General features: G+C 37.9%; 1 protein-coding gene across 3 annotated transcripts in view; it reads left to right on the forward strand.

The window, feature by feature from the left end:
• The first annotated feature begins 1,349 nt into the window (after positions 1-1,349).
• The window catches only part of DAW1 (dynein assembly factor with WD repeats 1), a 45,604-nt gene continuing 23,940 nt past the window's right edge, over positions 1,350-23,013 (forward strand). The window contains exons 1-6 of one of the 3 annotated variants that reach the window (XM_077869097.1): positions 1,402-1,498; positions 10,367-10,515; positions 14,178-14,250; positions 17,663-17,807; positions 19,209-19,267; positions 21,999-22,121. In XM_077869097.1, coding sequence (XP_077725223.1) covers positions 14,183-14,250; positions 17,663-17,807; positions 19,209-19,267; positions 21,999-22,121 — 395 coding nt within the window. In that variant the 5' untranslated portion in view covers positions 1,402-1,498; positions 10,367-10,515; positions 14,178-14,182. Of the gene's footprint in view, positions 1,499-10,366; positions 10,516-14,177; positions 14,251-17,662; positions 17,808-19,208; positions 19,268-21,998; positions 22,122-23,013 lie in introns of all 3 variants that reach the window. The other 2 variants (XM_077869095.1, XM_077869096.1) reach the window with 2 other exon arrangements.

Here is a 23,013-nt window from a genome sequence, read left to right on the forward strand (position 1 = left end):
GTATCTTTGGGGTAAATCCCAACAGTGCAATTGCTGGGTCGTAGGGCAGGTCTATTTTTAACTGTTTGAGGAACCTCCACACAGTTTTCCAGAGTGGCTGCACCAGTTCACATTCCCACCAACAGTGTAAGAGGGTTCCCTTTTCTCCGCATCCTCTCCAACATTTGTGGTTTCCTGCCTTGTTAATGTTCCCCATTCTCACTGGTGTGAGGTGGTATCTCATTGTAGTTTTGATTTGTATTTCCCTGATGGCAAGTGATGCAGAACATTTTCTCATATGCATGTTGGCCATGTCTATGTCTTCCTCCTGTCTTCTGAAAGAAATTGAGGAAGACACAAAGAGATGGAAAAATATTCCATGCTCATGGATTGGCAGAATTACTTCGTACAATTGATTCAATTTGGGTTGCCCTGATGTTTCCTCGTGATCAGAGACGGGTGACGCTTTGCAGGCAGGAATCCCAGAGAACTGCTGTGTCCTTGTCATTGCACTGTCAGGGGGTATGAACGTCAGCTTGTCCCTACACTGGGGATGTCCACTTCCATCCCATGGTTAAATGGTGTCTTCCTGATTTCTCCATTGTGAAGCTCCTATTTTTCCAAAGGCCTCATTCAAAATGTCAAAAGCAATCTAGTAACAGTTAACTTTTGTTGAGTACTTACTCTGAGCCAGAAAAATGAGAAAACTAAAGCAGAGTGACTACATCCATTTCCAAAGCTCAGGGGCGCCTGGGTGGCTCAGTGGTTGAGCTTCTGCCTTTGGCTCAGGTGTGATCTCGGGGTCCTGGGATCGAGGCCCACGTGGGGCTGCCTGCATGGAGCCTGCTTCTCCCTCTGCCTGTGTCTCTGTCTCTCTCTCTCTCTCATGAATAAATAAATAAAATCTTAAAAAACAAAAAAAAGAAAGTCCCAGAAAGCCTTAAACCCAGGATGGACAGTAGTGTGTGGGGTCCCAGTGATGCACCTGCCTTCCCATCTTGCCTCCACCACTGGCTAGCTGTGGGGGTTCTCACTTTCTTTGGGGGGGTCTTCACTTTCTCTGATTCTGGGGGTGGGGGTGGGTGGGCAGGAAGAAATGATGCACCACTGCAGCCTCAGTCTCCATAGCTTCAGGTGTACAGGGCGCCAAGCGCAGCGTCAGGCCCAGCGGCAGCACGTGCAGCCTCTTCCCTTGTGGTCCTAGTTCTTCTGTGGGGACAGGGCCACGAGGAGGGCCCGGGAATGGGGACCCCGAGGGGGGTTTTCTCCCGTTCCTCCTCCTTGGAATCCCTTGGGCCGAAGCGCGCGCGCCTCGCCCTTGTGAGGTCACCCGCCTGCGGTCCCCGGGGGGCCCCCCCGCCCCCGCCCGAGCAGCGCGCCCCGGGAGCCCGCGCATGCGCACCTGCGCCCCGCCGCTGTTGGGCCGTTTCCATGGCTACGAAGAGCGTCGCGCACCGGGGATCCGGCGAGGAGCAGAAGATGAAGCTCAGGAGCCTCCTGCTCCGCTATTACCCGCCAGGTACCGGCCGGGGTCCCTCCGTCCTGGCCGCGGGAGGCTCCGGGGCGGGGGGGGGGGGTCCCCTGGTGAGGGATCCCTGTGCGCGGGGGCGCGGGAGGCGGGGCGCTGCTGGACACTGTTGCTCCAAGCATTCAAAGGGATTTTTTTTTTTTTTTTTTTAGGAAGTCTTTAAACGTTGAAGTTGCTGAGTTATAATGCTTTTCTGCTTTTCTGACTCGCTAGGAATGTGGCAGACGGAGAGGGAGGGGGGTGATGTCCCGACAGATTGGTTTCCAGAGGAGCAGACGCTGAAAGGACCACATTGCCGATTATTTTATTTTATTTTGTTTTGTTTTATTTATTTTATTTTATTTTATTTATATTATTTTATTTTATTTATTTTGTTTTTTTATTTTATTTATTTATTTATTTTATTTTATTTATTTTATATTATTTTATTTATTTATTTATTTTATTTTATTTATTTTGTTTATTTATTTATTTATTTATTTTATTTTATTTATTTTGTTTTTTTATTTTATTTATTTATTTATTTTATTTAATTTATTTTATTTTATTTATTTTATTTTATATTATTTTATTTATTTTATTTTATTTTATTTATTTATTTAATTAATTAATTTTATTTTTTATTTATTTATTTTATTTTATTTATTTAATTTATTTATTTAATTTAATTTATTAAATTAATTAATTAATTTTATTTTATTATTTTTTATTTATTTATTTTATTTTATTTAACTTATTTAATTTATTTTATTTAATTTATTTATTTAATTAATTAATTTTATTTTATTATTTTTTATTTATTTTATTTTATTTTATTTATTTATTTTATTTATTTTATTTTATTTTTTTATTTATTTTATTTTATTTTATTTATTTTATTTTATTTTATTTTATTTTATTTTATTCTTATTTACAAAAATAATTTAAAAGATGTTATTTATTTATTCATGAGAGATAGAGCGAGAGGCAGAGACAAGGGCAGAGGGAGAAGCAGGCTCCATGCAGGGAGCCCGACGTGGGACTCGATCCCAGGACCCCGGGGTCATGTCCTGGGCCGAAGGCAGGCGCTCAACCGCTGAGCCACTCAGGCATCCTTGCCTTTTATTTTATTTCTTTTTTTGTTCTATTTTCTTTTTTTTTTTAATATAAATTTATTTTTCTTTGATGTTCAATTTGCCAACATACAGAATAACACCCAGTGCTCATCCCGTCAGGTGCACCCCTCAGTGCCCGCCAACCACGTCAGGATGTGTTGAATATGAAAAGGAAAATGCGGGCAGCCCAGGTGGCTCAGCGGTTTAGCGCCGCCTTCGGCCCAGGGCCTGACCCTGGAGACCCAGGATCGAGTCCCACGTTGGGCTCCCGTCGGGATCCCTGCATGGAGCCTGCTTCTCCCTCTGCCTGTGTCTCTGCCTCTCTCTCTCTCTCTCTGTGTCTGTCTCTCATGAATAAATAAATACAGTAAATACAAATTCCTGAGTCCACCATCAGAGCCTCTGATTTAAAAAAAAGGAAAATGCCCATGCAACAAGGCATATTCGCATTCCAGGCCACACGTATCAGTTGACCCCAGACGCATGTTTATTGAGGACCAGCCACCAGGCGCTGTGCCCTGCTTTAAGGTCACAGTCCTTGATTCCAATGAGTTAAGGAATTTCAAAATATGCCCACAGAACCCTGTAGGTATAGAGTGGGATAAGCTGGCCTGGTTGTCTTGTTTCATAGGTGAGGGTATGGTCACCTTTGAAGAATGAGTGAAGCCCACTGGTCACCCAGTTTCGTAGGTACAGAAATAGAGGCAGGGGCGCCTGGGTGGCTCAGTGGTTGGGCATCTGCCTTTGGCTCAGGTCATGAACCCTCCCCCCTCTCCTGTGATTGAGTTCCGCATAAGGGTCCCCACAGGGAGCCTGTTTCTCCCTCTGACTATGTCTCTGCTTCTCTCTCTGTGTCTCTCATTAATAAATAAATAAAATCTTAACAAAAATAAATAGGGGCAGAACTCTTGGTTCCAATTCCGAACTCACTTTAAAAATAAGTATATAAAATTTAAAAATCTGCAAAACTTGCACAAAGCAGTAGCTGACCAAGTATTCCTGCCGGATGAGAAGTTTGGGCCTCCCTCTAAAGGTACGCCTTGCAGCAACTATCTCCAATATGAAGTTAACATTTGTAGTAAAGACACTTGTTTTATCCTTCTTAGGATTACAACTAAAATAACATGAAAAGGCTCAAGATGTGAGAGGTAGCACGTAGGAAATTGTAAATGGCTTGTTCTCTTGAAGCATTCACAACTTTACTTTGGCTGTGCTTGGTGTAGGCTGGTGCTGGTTCCCCAAAATAGATCTGATTTGCGAATGACTTGCTTTCATTCATCCCTTTGCTGTGGAGTGTAGGTTAGGAAGATGAGCTCTGGGATCACAAGAACTGGCTCTCATCGTATACAGTATACAGATTTTGTAACTTGAGCAATTTGTTTCAATCCATCAAGGCTTTTCGACCATCAAGTCACATGGTGATGATGATACTCCTTTTGCTGATCTACTGACCCTTTACAGCTACTCTCTCATTTATCTCTTTCCCTTCAGAGCAAACCTCCTTGGAAGAATAGTGTCCCCATTTCTCTTCTCTCTTCTGTCTTGGACTCACTCCTACAGTGTTATCACCTTCATGGCTCCACTGAAACTGCATTCTTTTAAGATCCTCAGTGGCCTCCAAGATCACTAAACCCACTGGCCACCTCTTTGTCCTTCCTGTCCTCAGCTGACAGTAGCATTTGATGCCTTTGGCCACTCTGTCTTTTGGCTTCCAGGACACATTGTTTTTTACTTGTACTTTATTGTTGCTCCTTCTTCATCCATCTTGTTGACTTCTCTTCCTTCTGATCTTAATGTTGGATTGCTCCAGAGCTCTGTCCTTGGACTTCTCTATCTATACTTATCAGCCAGGTGATCTCATCCATTCTCAAGGTTTAAAAACCTGAATGAGTCATCCTGAGTACCTCATGGCCTACCTGGTTGTTCTTTTGGATGTGCAATGTACATCTCATATGGGGTATCTTGTGGTCTCCCTCGTCCCAGTTAATGGCAGAGCCATTCCTCCACTTGTCCCTGCCAAAACCTTGGACTCATCTTTCTCTCCCATCTTGCATACTCCACATTTGGCCCAGTAACTAATCCTGCCAGCTCCCCATTAAAATATATACAGGATTCAGGGGTTCATGGGTGGCTCAGTGGTGAAGCATCTGCTTTCGGCTCAGGTCCTGAGATTGAGCCCTGCATCAGGCTTCCTGCTCACAGAGAACCTGCTTTTCTGTCTCTTCCCTGCTTGTGCTGTCTCTCTCTCTGTCTCAAATAAATAAAATCTTTAAAAACTTAAAATATATACGGGACTCAACAGTTTCACCTCACAGCAATGGCTACCATGCTTTCTATTGCTAGAGTCTCCACCCTTGCCCTACTTCTGTGTATTTTCAACACAGCATCAGGATGATAGCTAGAACGTAAATCTGATCATGTCACTCTTATGCTTGAGCTCTCTGATGGCTTTTCATTTCACTTAAAATAAAAGCACCATCATCTCCAAGGCATTAATCTCCACGGCACTACAGGATCTTCTTTGATTTTGCCTCTGACTTCACCCCGCTTCCCCTCTAGCAGCACTAGTCGTCTTGGGGTTCCTTGGATGGGCTGGGCATGCCCCCACTCAGGGTCTCTGCACTTGCTGCTCTTTTTGGCTGCAATAATTTTCTCTGGACATCTACAGAGCCAGCATTCTCACATTTTTTGGCTCTGTCCTTAAAAGTAAGTGAAGTAAATAAAGTGAAGCCACCCTTTCTAGAATTTCCCAACTTCTCCTCAAGATATTTCATAACATCCTCCCCCGCTTTATTTTTTTCTTGGCCCTCTCTCTCAGTTCATCGTGCCATAATTTTACTTACTTATTTCAAATAGTCACCCCGGCTAGAATAAAAGCTTCATGAGGTCCTGGACTCAGTAAAATCTGTTTACTACCACATCTCTAGCACTTGGAATAGAGACTGGTCAATAAATAGGTGCTCACATATTTGTTGAATAAATGAATAAGTTTAATGAGATGATGTGTGTTGAGTAGAATGCCTGGAGCTCCTCCTGAAACGTGAATAGGTCAAACAGGTGGTCTATCGGTTTCATTCCAGCTCTGAAAGTCCAGGGTTCCAACGGCAATCTCACATTCAAGTAATGCTTTAGACTTACACTTGCAACTGTTGCCTTAATGATTATATTTTATAATGAAGTCATACCACTAGCCTGTTAGACACTTAATTTCTGAATTCCAGTGGTTGGTGATCCATACATTATACACAAGTTTCCAACATACTACTGAATAGCAGGTAGGTGTTAAAATAACTTTATCAAGTAGGAAAAAAATCGCTCACCACTGAATCATTCTTGTGTTATCTTTGTCCCTTCTGCAATTTTGTTTAATTTCTTAACCCCCAGATTTCAGTCCTCCTACTTTCTTTTGAGTAACATATAGGTCAGGAGCATTCCACACTGTTGGCATCCATGGAATTGTCCCTCTCACATAAAAGTAATATGGCTAATCAAACATGGGCATTCTCTTTTTATCTCATTCATTAATCCATAAGCTCTTCTCTTTGTGAAGAGTGGGTGTTGCATACGTGTTTTTCAACTGACTCAGGCATGGCAATCTTTGTCTTTTACTTCTTGTATGTAGGCTCCAAGGTTTTTGGGCCAAGAGAAGGAGTTAAATAAACATTAATTAAACTAATTAATATTCTGAGCACTTTAAAGGTCTCTGTTGGTTGAATGTGCTCTGAGTAAGGAACACTTGTGTCTTTTTAAGCTTAGCCTTATAGTGCTTTGCAGAATGTTGGGGGTAGCAGCTTCTTAAGTGTTTTTGGGAATCATATCTACTGCACAAAAATTCACAACCGGGGCAGATGGAAAACATTAAGAAACTGTGGGAAACAATCACCACGGAACAATATGTGCTCCTAGGAGCATCTTTTTCTGTTTTGTGCCTGTACTCTTCATTGACATGACCCAGCTTTGGGCTCATATTGCAGCTCAGTGCTCATGGGAAGGATGAACATTTAACCTTGATGCTTTGTAACAGTCAAACAGTCCAATTATAGGTTTCAGATTTTGCTCTTTTTTTTTTAGATCCATTTGAATCATAACCCAACTAGTTTTTGGTAGTTAACTTTTACAATTTTTATTTTATAAGAAACAAAGTAGCTGTGAATAAAGAATGGAGAATTTTGTGAATTCACTAAAATTATTTAGGGCATTTCCTTAGGATAATAGATCATGCTATGTGGGCTCTCAAGTGCTAATTCTTTTCAATTTTTCTCTGAGGTACAGATTAGGATTACATTATTTACTTATTGTTTACATCATTTATTTACTCAGCTATTTATGGAATGCCTACTTTTGTCAAAAATAAATAGTATATCTTCAGTGCTCTTATATATAATGCAAAATATTTAAAATTACAGAATAGGAAAGAAGCAGTCCTTAATGATAGTGATGCCTTAAACTGATAGAAACTTTGTATGTTATTTGAGTTTTCAAATAACCTTATTGGGATCTTGATCTTCAGGAGTTGATATGCTAATAATGTTAATCTCTATCATTTTTCTTCCTTTTTCTCCATGTTCTAATTTTTCTCTTACTTTTTTCTATTATAAAAGTAGTATTCATTTTTAATAAAATTCTGAAAAATATATAAAAGGATAGCTAAGAACATCCTCAATCCACTGAAGGTGTGATGGCTTTTTGAAGGAGCCACCTGATATGTCTGAGAATGCCTATTTCCTCAACCTTGCTAATATTTGGTATTATCAGTCTTTGCAATCTTTGCTATTCTGATGACTAAAAGTTGTATTTCTTATTGTATTTTGTATTTCTTTGTAATGGAGTTGGGAATATTTTATTTTGGTCTGTTTATTGGTCATTGTCTCTCTCTGGTAGCAAATTAACCGTTCATGCCTTTTGCCCATTTTCTTGTTAAAAATCATTTTTAGATTCTTTATGTTAAGGTCTTTAAGCTTTGTATTTATCGTTGAAATGTTTTTGCTCATTGTCATTTATCTTTAACTTTGTGGGATCTTGTCTTGTGTAGAAGCTTCATATTAATTTTAGACAAATGCAGCAATTTTTTTCTTCTTTAGGTGTTGAGTTTCACATCATGCTTAAAAAGCCAATTACTTACACTAAGATGTAAATATGTCCTGTTATTTTCACCATTTATATTTTGTTTTTAATATTAAAATCTCTAATCAACCTAGAATATATCTTTGTATGTTGTATGGTAGAAATCCAATTTTATGAATTTTTCCAACTACATCATTATTTATTGTATAGTTTATTCTCTCCCTACTTGTTTAAAAAATTACTTTTAGTTTATTTTTAAACTCCCATATATAGTCAATTCTATTTTTTTTAAAAGATTTTATTTATTTACTCATGAGAGACAGAGAGAGAGAAAGAGAGAGAGAGGCAGAGACACAGGCAGGGGAAGAAGCAGGACCCATGCAGGGAACCCGATGAGGGACTCAATTCTGGGGCTCCAGAATCACGCCCTGGGCCAAAGGCAGGCACAAAACCACTGAGACACCCAGGGATCCCTAGTTAATTCTATTATGTTGATCTAATTTTGTATCAGAATCACATTTTATTGTTCTATAGTCTGTTATAATACATGGTAAATTTTCAAATTCCAAAAAATAAAGTTATTATAATTACTTTAATTCATAGATTAATTTGACCTGTTTATAATATTATGTTTTCTCATCTAGAAATGTGTCTCCATTTATCACAATTTTCTTTTCTGTTCAGTAGTATAGCTAGGTCTTGGACACTTCTTGTTAATTTTATGTGTAAGTGTTTGATGCAATTATAAATGTGATCTTTCCTTTACTTGAATCTTCTCTTGTCAATGTATCTAATTCTTTTTTTTTTTTGATGAAAAACATGACATTGTTTTAATATCCACATTTCCTTGAATAGTACAGAGGTTGAAAACAGGTTGCTGCAAGCTTTTTAAAAATGTGCTAGTAATATTCATTATAGAAAATCTTAATAATACAAGTCTGAGGAAGAAAATTAAAGTCACCCTAAAAAAATAAAAATAAATAAAAAAAATAAAAAAATAAAAATAAAAATAAAGTCATCCTAATCTCGATGCCCTGTTGTATCCTCTTAATTCCCTGTTGCTGTTTTTGATACATAGATTTACAGATGTCTGCTTTATTTTGTAAATGAAGTGGATCATACTCCATGTGAACTGCTTTGTCCTGAACATATTTCCATCAGAAGACATGTGTTCTAATCCTGGTTCTGTCCTTGGCTTACTATGACCAGTCAATAAATCCCATTAGGTCTTGGTCTTCTGGCCCATGGTCTAGGGATCACACACCTGGCCTCACATACCTTTATATGACCAGCGCCCACCAGCTGTAGGGCAGAGGGAGAGAGGGACCTAGTCAGTCAACCTACCTTTGACTTTGACTTTGCAGACTTCTATATCTATCTATCTATCTATCTATCTATCTATCTATCTATCTATTAATTACTATAATTACTTATCCCACTTCTTTACAATTAATTATTGTAATTATACCACTTCTCCTGTGGGTAGAGCACTTCCTACTTTTTTTTTAAGCAATGTATCTAATTCTTACCTACTTCAATCTTAGCTTTTTGAATTTCATTTATTTTTTCTAAGTCCTCTTAAAGTCTTCCTAGAACATGTACATATAAGTAGGTTTAAGGATTTTTACAACGTTGTAACATCCATATTTTATCGAAAAAGTTAACGTGGAACCAAAAAGTCAACTTATACTCTAAGGAAATAACTATTTAGAGCAGTTGGCTCTCCACAGATCCTTTGTTTCTTTGTAAGTTTGCTTCTTAGACTAGAGTCTGGTCTAAAGTCTTAAATATGAAAGGATCACTTCTTGGGGCAAAGAAACAAAATAAAACTATACCAAACAAGCCTTTTAGTTATGGTTGTTTGCCTGCGGTGTCCTGGTGTTCTCATCATTAAAACCATGTGGAATGATTTTTCTGTTCTAAAGTGTTATACTTCATTACACAATGGCTGCTTGGGTTTATCTACTGTCCCGAGATTGAAGCTGTGTGGTGGGGTGTGTGGCGATATGTGACACTGGGGAACAAGCTCTGTAGGAGATACAGGATGGAAGGGTAAGACCCTAGACATGTTCGAGGTACAGGCAAGATAGCCACTATCTGGAGCTCCAAGGTCTAGATGGGAGAGTTATAACTGGCAATTATTGGCATATTAATGATAATTAAAGCCATGGGTACTAGTGAACTTAGAGAAAAAAAAATAAAGTGAAGAAAGAATTCCTAGACCCGAACCCTAACCTAAATCAGTACTTAAAGGTGAGGACTAAGAGGAGGAATCAGTAAAGGAGAATGTAAAGTAACAAAGTAGAGAAAAAGACAGATTTCATAAAAGCCCATGGAGAATCATATTTGAAGAAGGAGGGAGTTGGCCATGGTGTCGATTATTTCTGAAAGTCTGTGTGTCATAAAGATAAGGACTGTCAGTTGCATTCAGTAGTCTGGGGACACTCATCCCTAACTAACTAACATTTAACTCATATATTCAACAAGCACTGTTTGAACAGTCCAAATTTCATGGTGGACACTAGGGATAAAGAGAAGACAGGGACCCAGGAGTACGCAGCCTAGTGAGTCAGGTGTGGCTGGGACAGAAAATGGAAAGATCGTAAACACAACAGGTTGGGGCAGGCACTACCGTGGGAGAAATGAAAGCCAGAGAGGGGGAAGGCGTAAATCCATTTGACGGTGTGGTTTGTACTTGTAGCTGGCGAAATCACAGGCTTACTGTGCATAAACCATCACGACTCATTCCAAGGATGGTCCTCCTGGGAGCATAAAGAAGCATATGACTTTCTTCTCAAAGATGTTGCAATCTCACTGGGGAGAGAAGGCATAGATGTCAAGTAATAGAAGGTGACTGTGTAGGATACGTCACAAGGGAGTATTTGATTAATCTTTAGATAATAAGCACTATTTAATGAGTTTCTAGATGCCAGGTGCTTTATATACTTTATATACTTAAATATATATAATTTAAGGTCAACCAGCAAATTGAAGGTATTATCTACAAATGAGAAGACTGAGATATAAAGAGATTACTAGTATCATGAAATAAGTAGAGACTTGAGCTGGAACTCAAGCTTTTCAACTCTGTCACATTCTATCTCAATGGTCCAGTGCTTTGGAAAGTAAATACAGTGTTTTTGATGGAATTTCCTGTTTTCTCTTGATCTGAAATCTGTTATATCAAATTTGTGGTCATAGGGCAGTGAGTCTCAAATTGGAGGAGGACCCTTGGGGGTTCTTGCACCTTTTCAGTGGAGCCTCAAGGTCAAATCTGTTTTCATAATAATCACAAGATATCATCTGCTTTTTTCATGGTGTTGACATTTGCACTACTGGTACAAAAGCCCTCTGGAAACTTACTTCACATGAGGTAGTGGCAACAAACGTTCACAGCCGTCATTGTATTCCTCACTGACGCAAACTCTTGATAGGAAGAAACCCCCTCAGTTTCACTTAGGAATGCCCTTGATGGAATATTATGCCTGAATGAGATAAGTCAATCAGAGAAAGACAATTATTATATGGTTTCACTCATATGTGGAATATAGGGAACAGTGCAGAGGATCATAGGGGAAGGGAGGGAAAACTGGGAAGTCATCAGAGAGGGAGAAACACTGTGAGAGACTCTTAACTCTAGGAAACAAACTGAAAGTGGCTGGAGGGGGAGGTTGGTAGGGGAATGGGGTAACTGGGTGATGGGCATTAAAGAGGGCATGTGATACAATGAGCACTGGATGTTGTATGCAACTGATAAATCATTGCACACTACATCTGAAACTAAGTATGTACTTTATATCGGCTAATTGCATTTAAATTAAAAGAAAAAAAGAAGGCCCTTGATGAAACAGTAAGACTTAGTAATGTAGTCACATACTGACCTCAGAGTATTTGCATTCCAAGTGATGAAATAGAAAATTCTCATTAAGCACTTCTGCTGCACAGTTATGTTTGAAAGTTATTTGGATGGAAACTCTTGTTGCAGTCATTCATGTGGACTGAGAGATGAACCAGCTGTTTTCCTCAAGGAATACCAGTTTTACTTGAAAGACTGAAAAACAAACATGGGTCTCAGATTTGGATATTTGGAAGACATTTTGTTTGAAAACTAGCAAAGCGAGCCTGGAACTTTCAAGCCAGACTGTCAGCATTTCTTGCCAGTGATAAAATTTGAGCTTTCAAGCAAAAATTAGAATTTCAAAAAACTTATCTACTGCCATGAGCTGGGCAGCTTACTGATCAGTGAAAGAGTTCTCTGATGATAGATATTAGAAGTGATATTAAAAACTATGATTTTTGGGGGGGATATTGTATGATGACAAATGTCACCATTTAGAAGATGGGCATAACTCAGTAAACTAATGTTTTTCAGATGTCTGGTGCATAATATGTAACCATATATGAATAAAATATCCTTTAAAAGTCTGAGATATACCAATGAATTTTAATGTAACAGAGTATGAAGAATTATTTGATGTGGTTTCGGATCCTATGTTGCAACCAATCTTAATGAATCACTGCTTGTTAAGTTTTGATGTAGTATTAAAGAAGGTTATCCATGATTATCTGGAAATGCAATTATTTTATTTCTTCATTTTCCAACTGCATATTTATATGTGGCCAGATTTTTTTCCATATACTTCATTGAAACACCGTGGGAACAGCTTGAATGCAGGAGCAGAGATGAGAATCTAGCTGTCTTTAATTAAGCCAGTTATGAAAGAAATTTGCAAAAGTGTAAAATGATGATAGTTATTTCTATAAAATATGTTATTTACATTAGCATGCTATGACTTTATTATGGCTATTTTATGACAGTTTAATAAATAATTTTAAAAATTCTCAGTTTTAATACAAAAATATTACAAAAACAAAAACTCTTTTGTGTCCTCAATAATTGAAAGAGTATAAAGCAGTCCTAAGATCGAAGCTTTTGAGATCCACTGGCCCATATTTATAGAAGTAGTACGATAAAGTGGGTGAGAGGTTCTGTTCAGTTTTTCCCCCATGTAAATTATCTCTGTTGTTCAGAATGAATATATTCTATTGATCTGTCTTCAAGTTCACTGATTCTTTCCTTTGTCACATCCATTCTCCTACTGAGCCTATTCAACAAGTTTTTCATTTTGCCCATTAAACTTTCCAGTTCTATAATTTCCATTCCAGTTTGCTTAAAAAACTTTTATTTTTCTGAGATTTTTCAATTTTTTCATTTGTTTCAAGTGAATTTGTAAATGGTTACTGAAGTATTTTTGACATCTCCTTTAAAATCCTTGTCAAATAATTCCAGCATCTGATTCACCTACATATTTGTTTTTGTTGGTTGTCTTTCTCTGGTTCTTGGTGTGATGGGTGATTTTTTTTTCCTGTTTATTGTGTCCTGGACATTTTGGTTCCTATGTTAGGAGGCTCTTGATCCTATCTGAATCTACTGTCACCATGTTTAGGTGTAACATAGAGGTTCTGGTCTACTTCATGGGTTTTAGTTCCAATGGCAGCTTAGTTTTTTGAGCCCTTACAATATTCTGGTCTGCTTCATTTTTCTGGTGTTGCTAAGGCTCTTGCCCAGTTCCAGTTGGTGCCACCTGCAGGATGGAAGGTACTTCCCAGTATGCCTGCTCTCACTGAATGACCTTGGGGGGAGTGGAGGGACAGGGACAAGACTCTAGGCCTGGTGGGTGACACCACTGGTTAAAAGGCTGGAAGACACTGCTTCAGTGCGTGAATGTGGTGTGAGATACAGGATATCCCAGGACTTCACTACTGCCCCTTTTGCAGGTGGAGGAAGCTGCCCACCAATGGCTAGGTTGCAGGATGGAGTCTGAGTGATCCTAAGACTTTCTTGTAGCTGCCATAGACAGATTAGGTGGTCCCCTGGGGCCCCACCTGAAGGTGTCGAGGAAGTCTGGGGCTTTGTTACTGGGATGTTGCAGACACATCAGACTACTGCTAGGGCCTAGCTTTGCAGGGAGACTGGGAAAGCTCAGGGATTTCCCCTGGGGGATCAGACTGCCTAAGGAGCTCCAGTTGTGGAGCAGGGCTTAAGGCTCCAAATTAGTTCTTTGACTTTCCTTTGCCTGGTCCTTTGGCCACAGAGAGCTAGCTTTACTGTTGCTTGGGTTTTGTTGTCTATGCTTTTTGGTAGTTCCAGGCTCCAAGTTGTTCGGTTTTCTACTTTAAGGGTATATGGGAGGTAAAAAGAAACCCTAGGAACTCACCACACTGTCATTGCTCAAGTCCTGAGACCCTAGTCAGTTTACCCTCTACCAACCTTTGATTATTTTAGCATTGAATAATTTCAAGGATATTTAGCTGTATTTAGAAGGAGGACTAGGGAAAAGTGGAGTTCACACATTCTTATTTTAGTATCAGACATCACTGCATATGTTTTATGCTGAGTAATTCTAAAACTTAAAAAACAGAAATGAAAAAAATTATGGCAAATAGATTAACTTGTGACATTCATTGTCATCATAAGTGTTTTTATAACACATTTGCTTATTTTTTTATAGGAATTATGTTGGAATATGAAAAGAGTGGAGAATTGAAGACCAAATCCATAGATTTGCTCAACCTCAGTCCCAGGTAAACTAGCTATGTAATGCAACCTGGGTTTTATATCCAGGTGTTTTTTTTTTTTTATTGGAAAATGCTGACACAGAGTGATATGTAGATGAGCTGCATGAACACAGGCAATACATGGCTAAAACAACATTCTGTGCTGTGTTCTTTCCTATTTGCTTCAGTGAGTTCTGCTCCAGAGTCTTACTGGGTGAGGAGGAGATGGGAAAAGGATGGTTAGTCTGCCCCTTTTTCATCTTAAATAGACCTGTTGTTGTTTTTAATCTTTTAATTTAGGATAGTTTTAGAAAGTTGTGAAAACACGAGTTCCCACATGCCTCATGCCCTGCATCCCTTATTATTAGCATCGTAGATTCACGTGGTACATTGGTCATAATTAGTGAACTAGTATTGATATATATTATTTCTAACTAAAGACCATATCTTATTCAATTGTCCTTGTTTTTTACCTCCTGGTCTTTTTCTCTCCCAAGATACCATGTTACATTTCATTCAAGTCTTCCCAGGCTCCTCGTGGTGGTGACAGTCTCTCAGATGTCCCTTTTTTTTGATGACCTTAACATTTTTGAGGAATACTGATTATTAGAATTTTAAGAATACTACTGAATCTGTTACTTTCCTGGTAGAAAAACACTTCACAGGGCTGACTGCATTCTGTCCTCCTCATTGTCATGGGGCAGGTTAGGGAGGATCCTGTCTGTCTCTGAAGCTTGTGGGGCACCCTGAGGAAATCCTCGTGTGAGATCATGCTGCCCGGAATTCAGTCCTTTAGGAAATCCTATGCAAGACTCAAAGAAAAAAAGTCCTGTGCAAAACTTCACTTCAAGGGACAGAATCAGATTAGTGATTATTCTGCAGAAGCCCATGGGTTCAGATCAGGTAAAGATATTCCGAGTGGGAGAAAATTTTGAAAAAGAACAAAAATACCACGATATGTGTTTCAGAGTTGTTGGCCAGTGAAATAAGTTATTTTCCATTGTGACCATTCTACTTTGTCATGATTAGTAGGGAGAGGAACAGAATGACAGCAAAGGGACCCCTCTTATAACCACAATTAAATAGTAGACTGGCTGCTCTCTAGCAGCCTCCTGGCTCCTCATGGTTGTGGCTACTCGAGAGGTCCCGAAACTTGTCTGAGGGTAAGGACAGGCTGTGGCTCAGAGGGTGATGGGTTTGATGTGGAGTTCACTTCTTGTTCCAGATGACTGCTCAGAGAAGGTACTCAACCGTTCATTTTTTAATCAAAGAATAAATGGTGGCAGAGATAATGGCATCAAATTTCATCTGCAACAAATCATTGTTTTACCTAGTTTTCAGGGAAGACAAGGTCTAAGATCAAGTCAAGATTGTCAGCTATTTTTGTGACTGGCACATATTACTGATTATGCCAGCATGTAGAAAGTTCCTTTGTTAGATGTTCCTTTATTTAGTTGGTAATGATGTGATTTGCACCTTCTATGTGCAAAGCTCCAGGTTAGATTTGATGAGAGGCTGTAATCCCTGCTTTAATGGATGTGTTGTCCAGTTTGAGAAACACACCTGCACAAAACAGAACATCATATGAGTGGCACAGATAAATGTTTATATGAGAGAATAACTTCCAGCTAGAGATTCAGGAAAACACAGATCTCATATTTAAAACAGTATAGATCCTTAGGATGCTGTAGTCATGCTCTGGAGTATATAAATGTCTCAAAGTAAAAAAAAAAAAAAAAGCATGGATCTTATTTTTGGTTCTGCTCCAGAATCTTGGAAGAATTTTGTGCATAGAAACATTTACATGACACGGGACATAGTAGAGTTACAGTACTGAAAAGAGCAATTAGAATACCACAGGGGTGAGATGGGTCAGATTAAACATCTGGTTAATTTGGATCTTGCTGGGAAATCTGTTTTGACCTATAAAAATTTTTGGAAACTCTTCCAAGAGGTATTATTATCTTCTTTATTCTCAGGAAGGTGTGAGTCTTTGGCCAACTGGCTGTCTCGGCATTTATCAAAGTCATTATAAACTGTCTATGACTCATTTCTTTTCTAAATATTCACCTCCTATTCTAATTGATCGTATTTCTTGAGAGCAGGCGCTGTGTCTTTGACCCTCCCAGGGCCTAGCTGTAGAAGGGACTCAGTAAATGTTAGTGGGGTGAATTGTCTTCTACCTCAGTCCCTTACACAGTCTGGAGCTCAGGAACTGTTTATTTACGAAGAGCAGAGGTGTGCTTATCAGAGTTTACATTTCTGGGAAGCAGCTGCTGAGACAGAGATAGGAGAGGTAGGTGGGTGTCAGGTTATTGAGAAGTGGCATCTGTGACAGGAAGTGAAGCAGAGTTCCGCATGAGGAGCCACTGACCACGATGATGCAGATGTGAGCCGAGTCTCTACCAGCCCACAGGGGAGCTCCCGGGTAAAGCTTGAGGGCCAGAGTCCCTCTCGGGACAAAAATGACTAGTGCACTGTGCACTTGTTCAGCCCTGGGCTGAGGGTCATCAGAGGAGGGCATGATGCCCCCAGGCTCCAATGCTGAGGTGGATTCTGAAGAAGCTGCAGCTGGAGGCTGTCAGTTAGCGAAGCACCCCCCTCCCAGAGGGGCCAGGAGTCCATTCTTGAAGGGAGGGGACAGACAGTGCATTTTTGATCCATGGTTGTCACATGTTTTGTGAAATGACCTTATTTTAGCTGTTTTGTGGTTTATAGACATTATTTTCTGTCTTGAACAATTAATATTCTGCACTAGCAAAATTGATCAGCATTGCTATAGATTATTTGAATACTGGGGGGGGGAAATTTGACTGTACTTTTCAGAGCAGCTTTTTTCTTTTTTGAAAACAATGTCATAGCCCATACAAAATAGTAATCAACATCATCATTCTTTGGCCATTTTTGGTTAGGTCCTTTCTCTTTCCCTAAAAAAATATTTAAAACTTAACCTTTCCAAACCTCAGTTTCTTCTTCATTGAAATCATTGTGATAAAAGCCTTAAATTAGCTCTTGCTACAGGATTAAACAAGAGAATGTATGTAAGGTACAAAATATAGTCATCGCAGGAACATTCCGTACATGTTCATTAAAGAGACAAAAAAAAAAAAAAAAACAGGAAAAAAAAATAAAGAGTTTATGTCCAGAACCAGAACCATATGCACTTGACCTTCTCAGGTGAGCAAATCAGAATCCTTGCACACCTTCCACAGAAGACTTGGCTCATGACGAGGCATTCTGAAGAACCCAAGCCACTTTCCTGCAGGCTCGACTTCTTTATTCATGTGTATCTTTTCCTTAGAAATCTCTTAATAATGCTAATGATGTTTTGACAAATTTTACAAAAATGTTTCATAACTCAATGCAGTTCTTCATGGAATGCATGTGTATGCAAATTTTGGCATAGAAAAAAGTAAGTTTTTTCTTTTGTGAATTTCAGCACTGAAGTCAATGCCCTAGTAGAAGAAATACAGAAAGCAGAGCCTCTAATCACAGCTTCAAGATCAGAGCAAGTAAAGCTTTTAATTCAGAGATTACAGGATAAACTCAGACAGCACAGCAACCACACATTCTATCTTTTTAAGGTAATGCTTGTTTTTTTTAAAAAAATAAACAGAAGAACTTCAATGAGTTAGCTGGTATCCTATAAATCTGAGACAAAATGCGGTTTATATTTTCTCTTTCTCTCTGTGCCTCACATATATTTGCCGAGACTAAGTCTCAATTAGTGTTTGTTTATTGACTGACTGAAATTCAAACATTTATTTCTTGAGAAGTTAAATAAGGATTTGTAGTAAGTTTGGCTGTTCTTTACAATGTTAAATTTAAAGGATGACCATTAAGGTAGTTTTAAGTTACTGAATAATTAAATATTTTTTCAGTTGGAGTAAATTAAGAGGTTGTATTTCATGGTATGTCAATATTTAATATTTTCAGCTCCATGAGAACTAAATATATTTCAGTAAATTATTTGATATGACTTATATGATAATTTTAATGTGGTATAAATATAGCTATGTTTCTCTACAGCTTATGTTGATTAAATTAAAAGTATAACAAATATAGTCACTTATTCAGGAACAGCTTTTAGTTTTTCTTAATTATTTAACAATATTTAATAGTTTATTCTGATATTGATTCATATTACACTGTTTTTCTTCTTATGACTTAAATAAAATAATAAGAAAATGTAATTATTATTTATATACTTGACATATTCTCTTTGATACAAAATATTCAATCTTTTGTAGTCATCCCTTCAATATATTATTGAAAGATAAAGAAATTATTCTTGTGATACCTTTCTTCCAGCAGGTGGCACTATTTAACTGCAAATATGAGTTCTATAACTCACATGACCTTGTAATTTATCCTCCAAAGGGAACATTTTTGATAGTGAAAAGGGATACTATTAGTAATTATACTCCTGCAGTAGATATAACTGGGACTGTCCCAGCCTAGCCAATCACTCTATCGATAAACAGACTACCCAATTTATTTATGTTCATTTGATAAATGTTAAGCATCCATTTCATGCTTGACAATGCAAGAATTGAAAGATACATAAAATGAGACATATCCTGACTCTAGAGGAGCTTTAGGATTCCAAAAATAATAACAGATTTTAAAATCTATATTTGAAACATGTTTGGTGTATTATCATGTGCAATATTTAAAAGAAAGTGTTATAAATTAGTGCTATTTGATATCTTATTTAGTAGCAATAATTTATTTTACAAGTAAATTCATAGAAAACAGATCCAATTATGTTTTTGTAATTATTTGTAACTACCAAATGTATTATTGGTCTTAATAGTAGAAGGCACAATGTATTTTTTTCTCATTTGTCCAGATAGTGAATTTTTGTTCATTTATTATGTGTAACGAAGACAAACTTGAATGTCTTGATTAGTCTGAAGTTAAGATTAATGAGTTAAACTTAATTTTTTTGAGTCTATAACACATGATGTTTTCTTTCATTGAAGGTTCTCAGAGCACACATACTGCCATTGACTAATGTTGCACTTAATAAATCGGGCTCTTGGTAAGGTTCTCTTAAATTTATTTATTCTAAATTTTAAATTTTTTAAAAATTTATTTATTTATTTGAGAGAGTTAGAGAGAGTGTGCATGTAAGCGGAGGTGGGGGAGGAAGGGCAGAAGGAGAGGGAAAAGCTGAGGGATAAGCAGACTTCCTTCAGTGCAGGGAGCTGGATGCAGGGATCAATCTCAGGACCCTGAGATCATAAGCTGAGCAGAAGGCAGACTCTTTTTTTTTTTTTTTTTTTTTAAGATTTTATTTATTTATTCATGAAAGACACAGAGAGAGAGGCAGAGACACAGACAGAGGGAGAAGCAGGCTCCAGGCAGGGAGCCTAATGTGGCATTCTATCCTGAGACCGCGGATCACACCCTGAACCAGGGGCAGGTGCTCAACCGCTGAGCCACCCAGGGGTCCCAAAAGGCAGACTCTTAACTGGGTCATCCAGACGCCCTTAAAATTTTAAGATTTTAAAATGAAAAAAAAATTATTAAAAATGTATTAGAATTTTAAAGCAGTTTTAGGTTTATAGCAAAATTGAGTGGAAGGTACAGATATTTGCCATGTATACCTGGCCCCTACACACCCTCAGATTTCCTCCTTGTCATCTTCCCCCAATGACTTGTGCATTTCTTACAGTTGATAGACCTACATTGACAAACACATCATTTTCATTCAAAGTTCGTAGTTTACATTAGGGGTTGCTTTTGCTTTTGTACATTCTATGGGTTGACAAACATGTAATGACAGGTATCCACCATTAAGGCATCACACAGAGCAGTTTCTCTGCCCTGAGAATCCCCTATGTTCCACCTATGTATTTCTGTATTTCCATTTCTATTCCTTATGTCTAATTTTTAACAACTAAGGAATAAAAACGTCCTTTTAAAAAAATAAACTTTATATATTTAAGGTGCATAACATGATTTGACATACATATACATAATAAAGTAATTGTTATAGTCAAGTTATTTAACGTATTAACTCTTCACAGTTACCACTATTTTGTGTAAAGAAAGCACTTGAAATGTATTCTTTCAGCATATTTCCAGTATTCAATATTATTAACTATAGTCATCATACCTGTGTATAACATCTCTAGACTTACTCATCCCACATATCTGCAATGTTACACCCTTTGACCAGCATCTCTCCATTTCTCCCACTCCCCAGCCCCTGGTGACTACTGTTCTATTCTCTGCTCCTATGAATTTGACTTTTTTTTTAAGGTTCTACATATAAGTGAGATCAGACATATTTGTCTTTCCATGTCTGGTTTATTTCACTTAGAATAATGTCCTCCAAGTTCATCCATGTTGTTGCAAATGGCAAAATTTCCTTCCTTCTTATGGAATAATATTCCATTCATTCCTTGATGGACATTATTGTTGTTTCCGTATCTTGGCTACTGTGAACAATGCTGCAAAGAACATGAGAGTGCAAATATATCTATGAGGTTCCGATTTCATTTTTTTTTGGATACGTACCCAGAAGTAAGATTGCTGGATCATATGGTAGTTCTATTTTTAATTTTTTTGGAACCACTATCCTGTCTTCCATCATGATTGTACCAATTTACATCCACAAAGAAGCTAGAAGGAAATACCTAGAGAAGAATCAAAGATACACTGCCTTGTCAACCCTTTCACTTACTTGAGTTTCGATATCAGGATTTGTGTTCAACTTTTATCATTACCACTTGACATAGAGACTGGCTTTCTAATTTCATGCATTTTTTTTTTCTGTGTTGGAGAAGTATCTTTCCTAATGGAATATTTAGGGAATAACTAAGATACTGTTATTTTACTTTATAATATGAGAGGCCAACATACTAATTATTCCTGTAGTCAAATATTCATGTAAGAGGATTGCAAATCTTAGGTAAATACTCATTGAACTTTTACTAGTTTGCTAGTCACGTTCCAGGTCCTGGGGATGATGGCAGTAAACCAGATGGATGGAAGAATTAGCATGTATAGAAAAGAAAAAATAAATGAATTCTTTAGAAACTATCAAAGGTAAATGTGGCTGTTCAGGGGTGTGCTTTTGGGCCAAATTGAGGTCCCAGAGATGGCCAATGCTGCTGGCCTTGTGGGCCATAAGAAGAAGTTTGGATTTTCCTCTAGATTGCTAGGAAGCCAGCTAGGAAAGGAAAGGTTAAAAAAAATAACTCCAGTTTCAATGTGGAAAATAGACTTAGAAAGATCATGTGTGAGCTAGCACCCATTAGAAGATGGTTTCATTTGTTGAGGCAAGAGATAGAGGCAATGAAGCCTGGTGGCAAGTGGCCACATTAGAAGTATATTTTGAGATTGGGCTAACAGAATTTACCAATAGATTGTGTGTGGGATGTGAGGGAAAGTGAGGAATCAAAGATGGTGCTAAGATTTTATGGTCTGACCAATGGGAAGAATGATGCTGTCTATTGAGATATGTCAGAGTTTCAGAAAATGTTATTGATGACCACTATTTAATTATTAATTATTTATATTATTAGAAAGATTATTGGATATTCTTTATTTTATTTAGTGACTCCTTTTTGAGGTAGGGATAAATTAGAAAGTTTCTAATCAAAAGATTTAGATACTGTTCCTAATTTACTGTTCTACATACACAAGTTCCATTATAAAAAGCAATAAAAATGGGCTTACAATCTTGCAGGTTAAAACAAAGGAGGTCTTTATTAACACACTGCTATTGTCACTTTATGATTGATTTATATTCCTTGTGTTAGCTTTATCACAGGAAGCTATGATCGGACGTGTAAACTCTGGGACACTGCATCTGGAGAGGAGCTTCACACCCTGGAGGGCCACAGGAATGTAGTTTATGCCATAGCATTCAACAATCCTTATGGGTAAAAAGACTCTCACTCATTCATTTATTCCTTATAAATCCATTAATTTGTTTATTCTTCTCTCACTCCATTTATTGGAGGAGGAAAGGAAGAGAGAACTAAAATTTGTCAAGTGCCTGATGTGTGCTCTGAAAGCCTTTTAATTATCTTCTTCAATGCTTACAGGAGTTTCGGGATAGGTATTACTGTTCTCATATAAAGTATATAAAGTTCAAGTTCCCTTCCTGGGATCACCTGGTAATAAAGAGGAGAGCAAGAGTCCAAGTTCAGGCAGAATTGAGTCCCTTCTCTTGGGAATTAATTCCCTGACAGGCAGGTCCTACTGATATTTACAGCACTGGCTTCTGGAGAATGTGACACACCCACATAACATGGTTTGCCTTGTTTAGAAGTTAATTTACAGTCTTTAGCAGAAAAAAATGTGTACAGTAACACAACAGTACAAAATATAATGGCCTTTTAAACCAATGTCTAGTTAACTGATTCAGCAGTTTGAGTTAGTCCTCTAGCTATCCTTCTGCTCCCTGAATGCTTGTAGCAACTGGGCCACCCACTGGGCCACCCACTGGGCCACCCACTCACCAGTATGCTCAGCTTCTCTTGCCACAGGTTAGGTGGTAGGCCCACCAAGATTTAATTGTGTTTTTACATAAAACTGCTTATGTTGGCTGTGCTTTCAATTGTAATTATGGAATTTAATTAAGTATTGCTTAAACTAATGAAATAATGAATGTGAAAATAAAGCTGTTGAGGTTTCTTTGTGTGTGAATACATAGATAAGGTAAATCTTTGAAAAAAATCACTACTAAATGAAGTTGTAGATGAGAGCAATGTAAAAATTAGAAAACACACTGAAACATTTAGAAAAATTTTGTGCTCAGATTCTGCAAGC

This window comes from Canis aureus, chromosome 24 (assembly GCF_053574225.1).
Source record: "Canis aureus isolate CA01 chromosome 24, VMU_Caureus_v.1.0, whole genome shotgun sequence".
Lineage (NCBI taxonomy): Eukaryota > Metazoa > Chordata > Mammalia > Carnivora > Canidae > Canis > Canis aureus.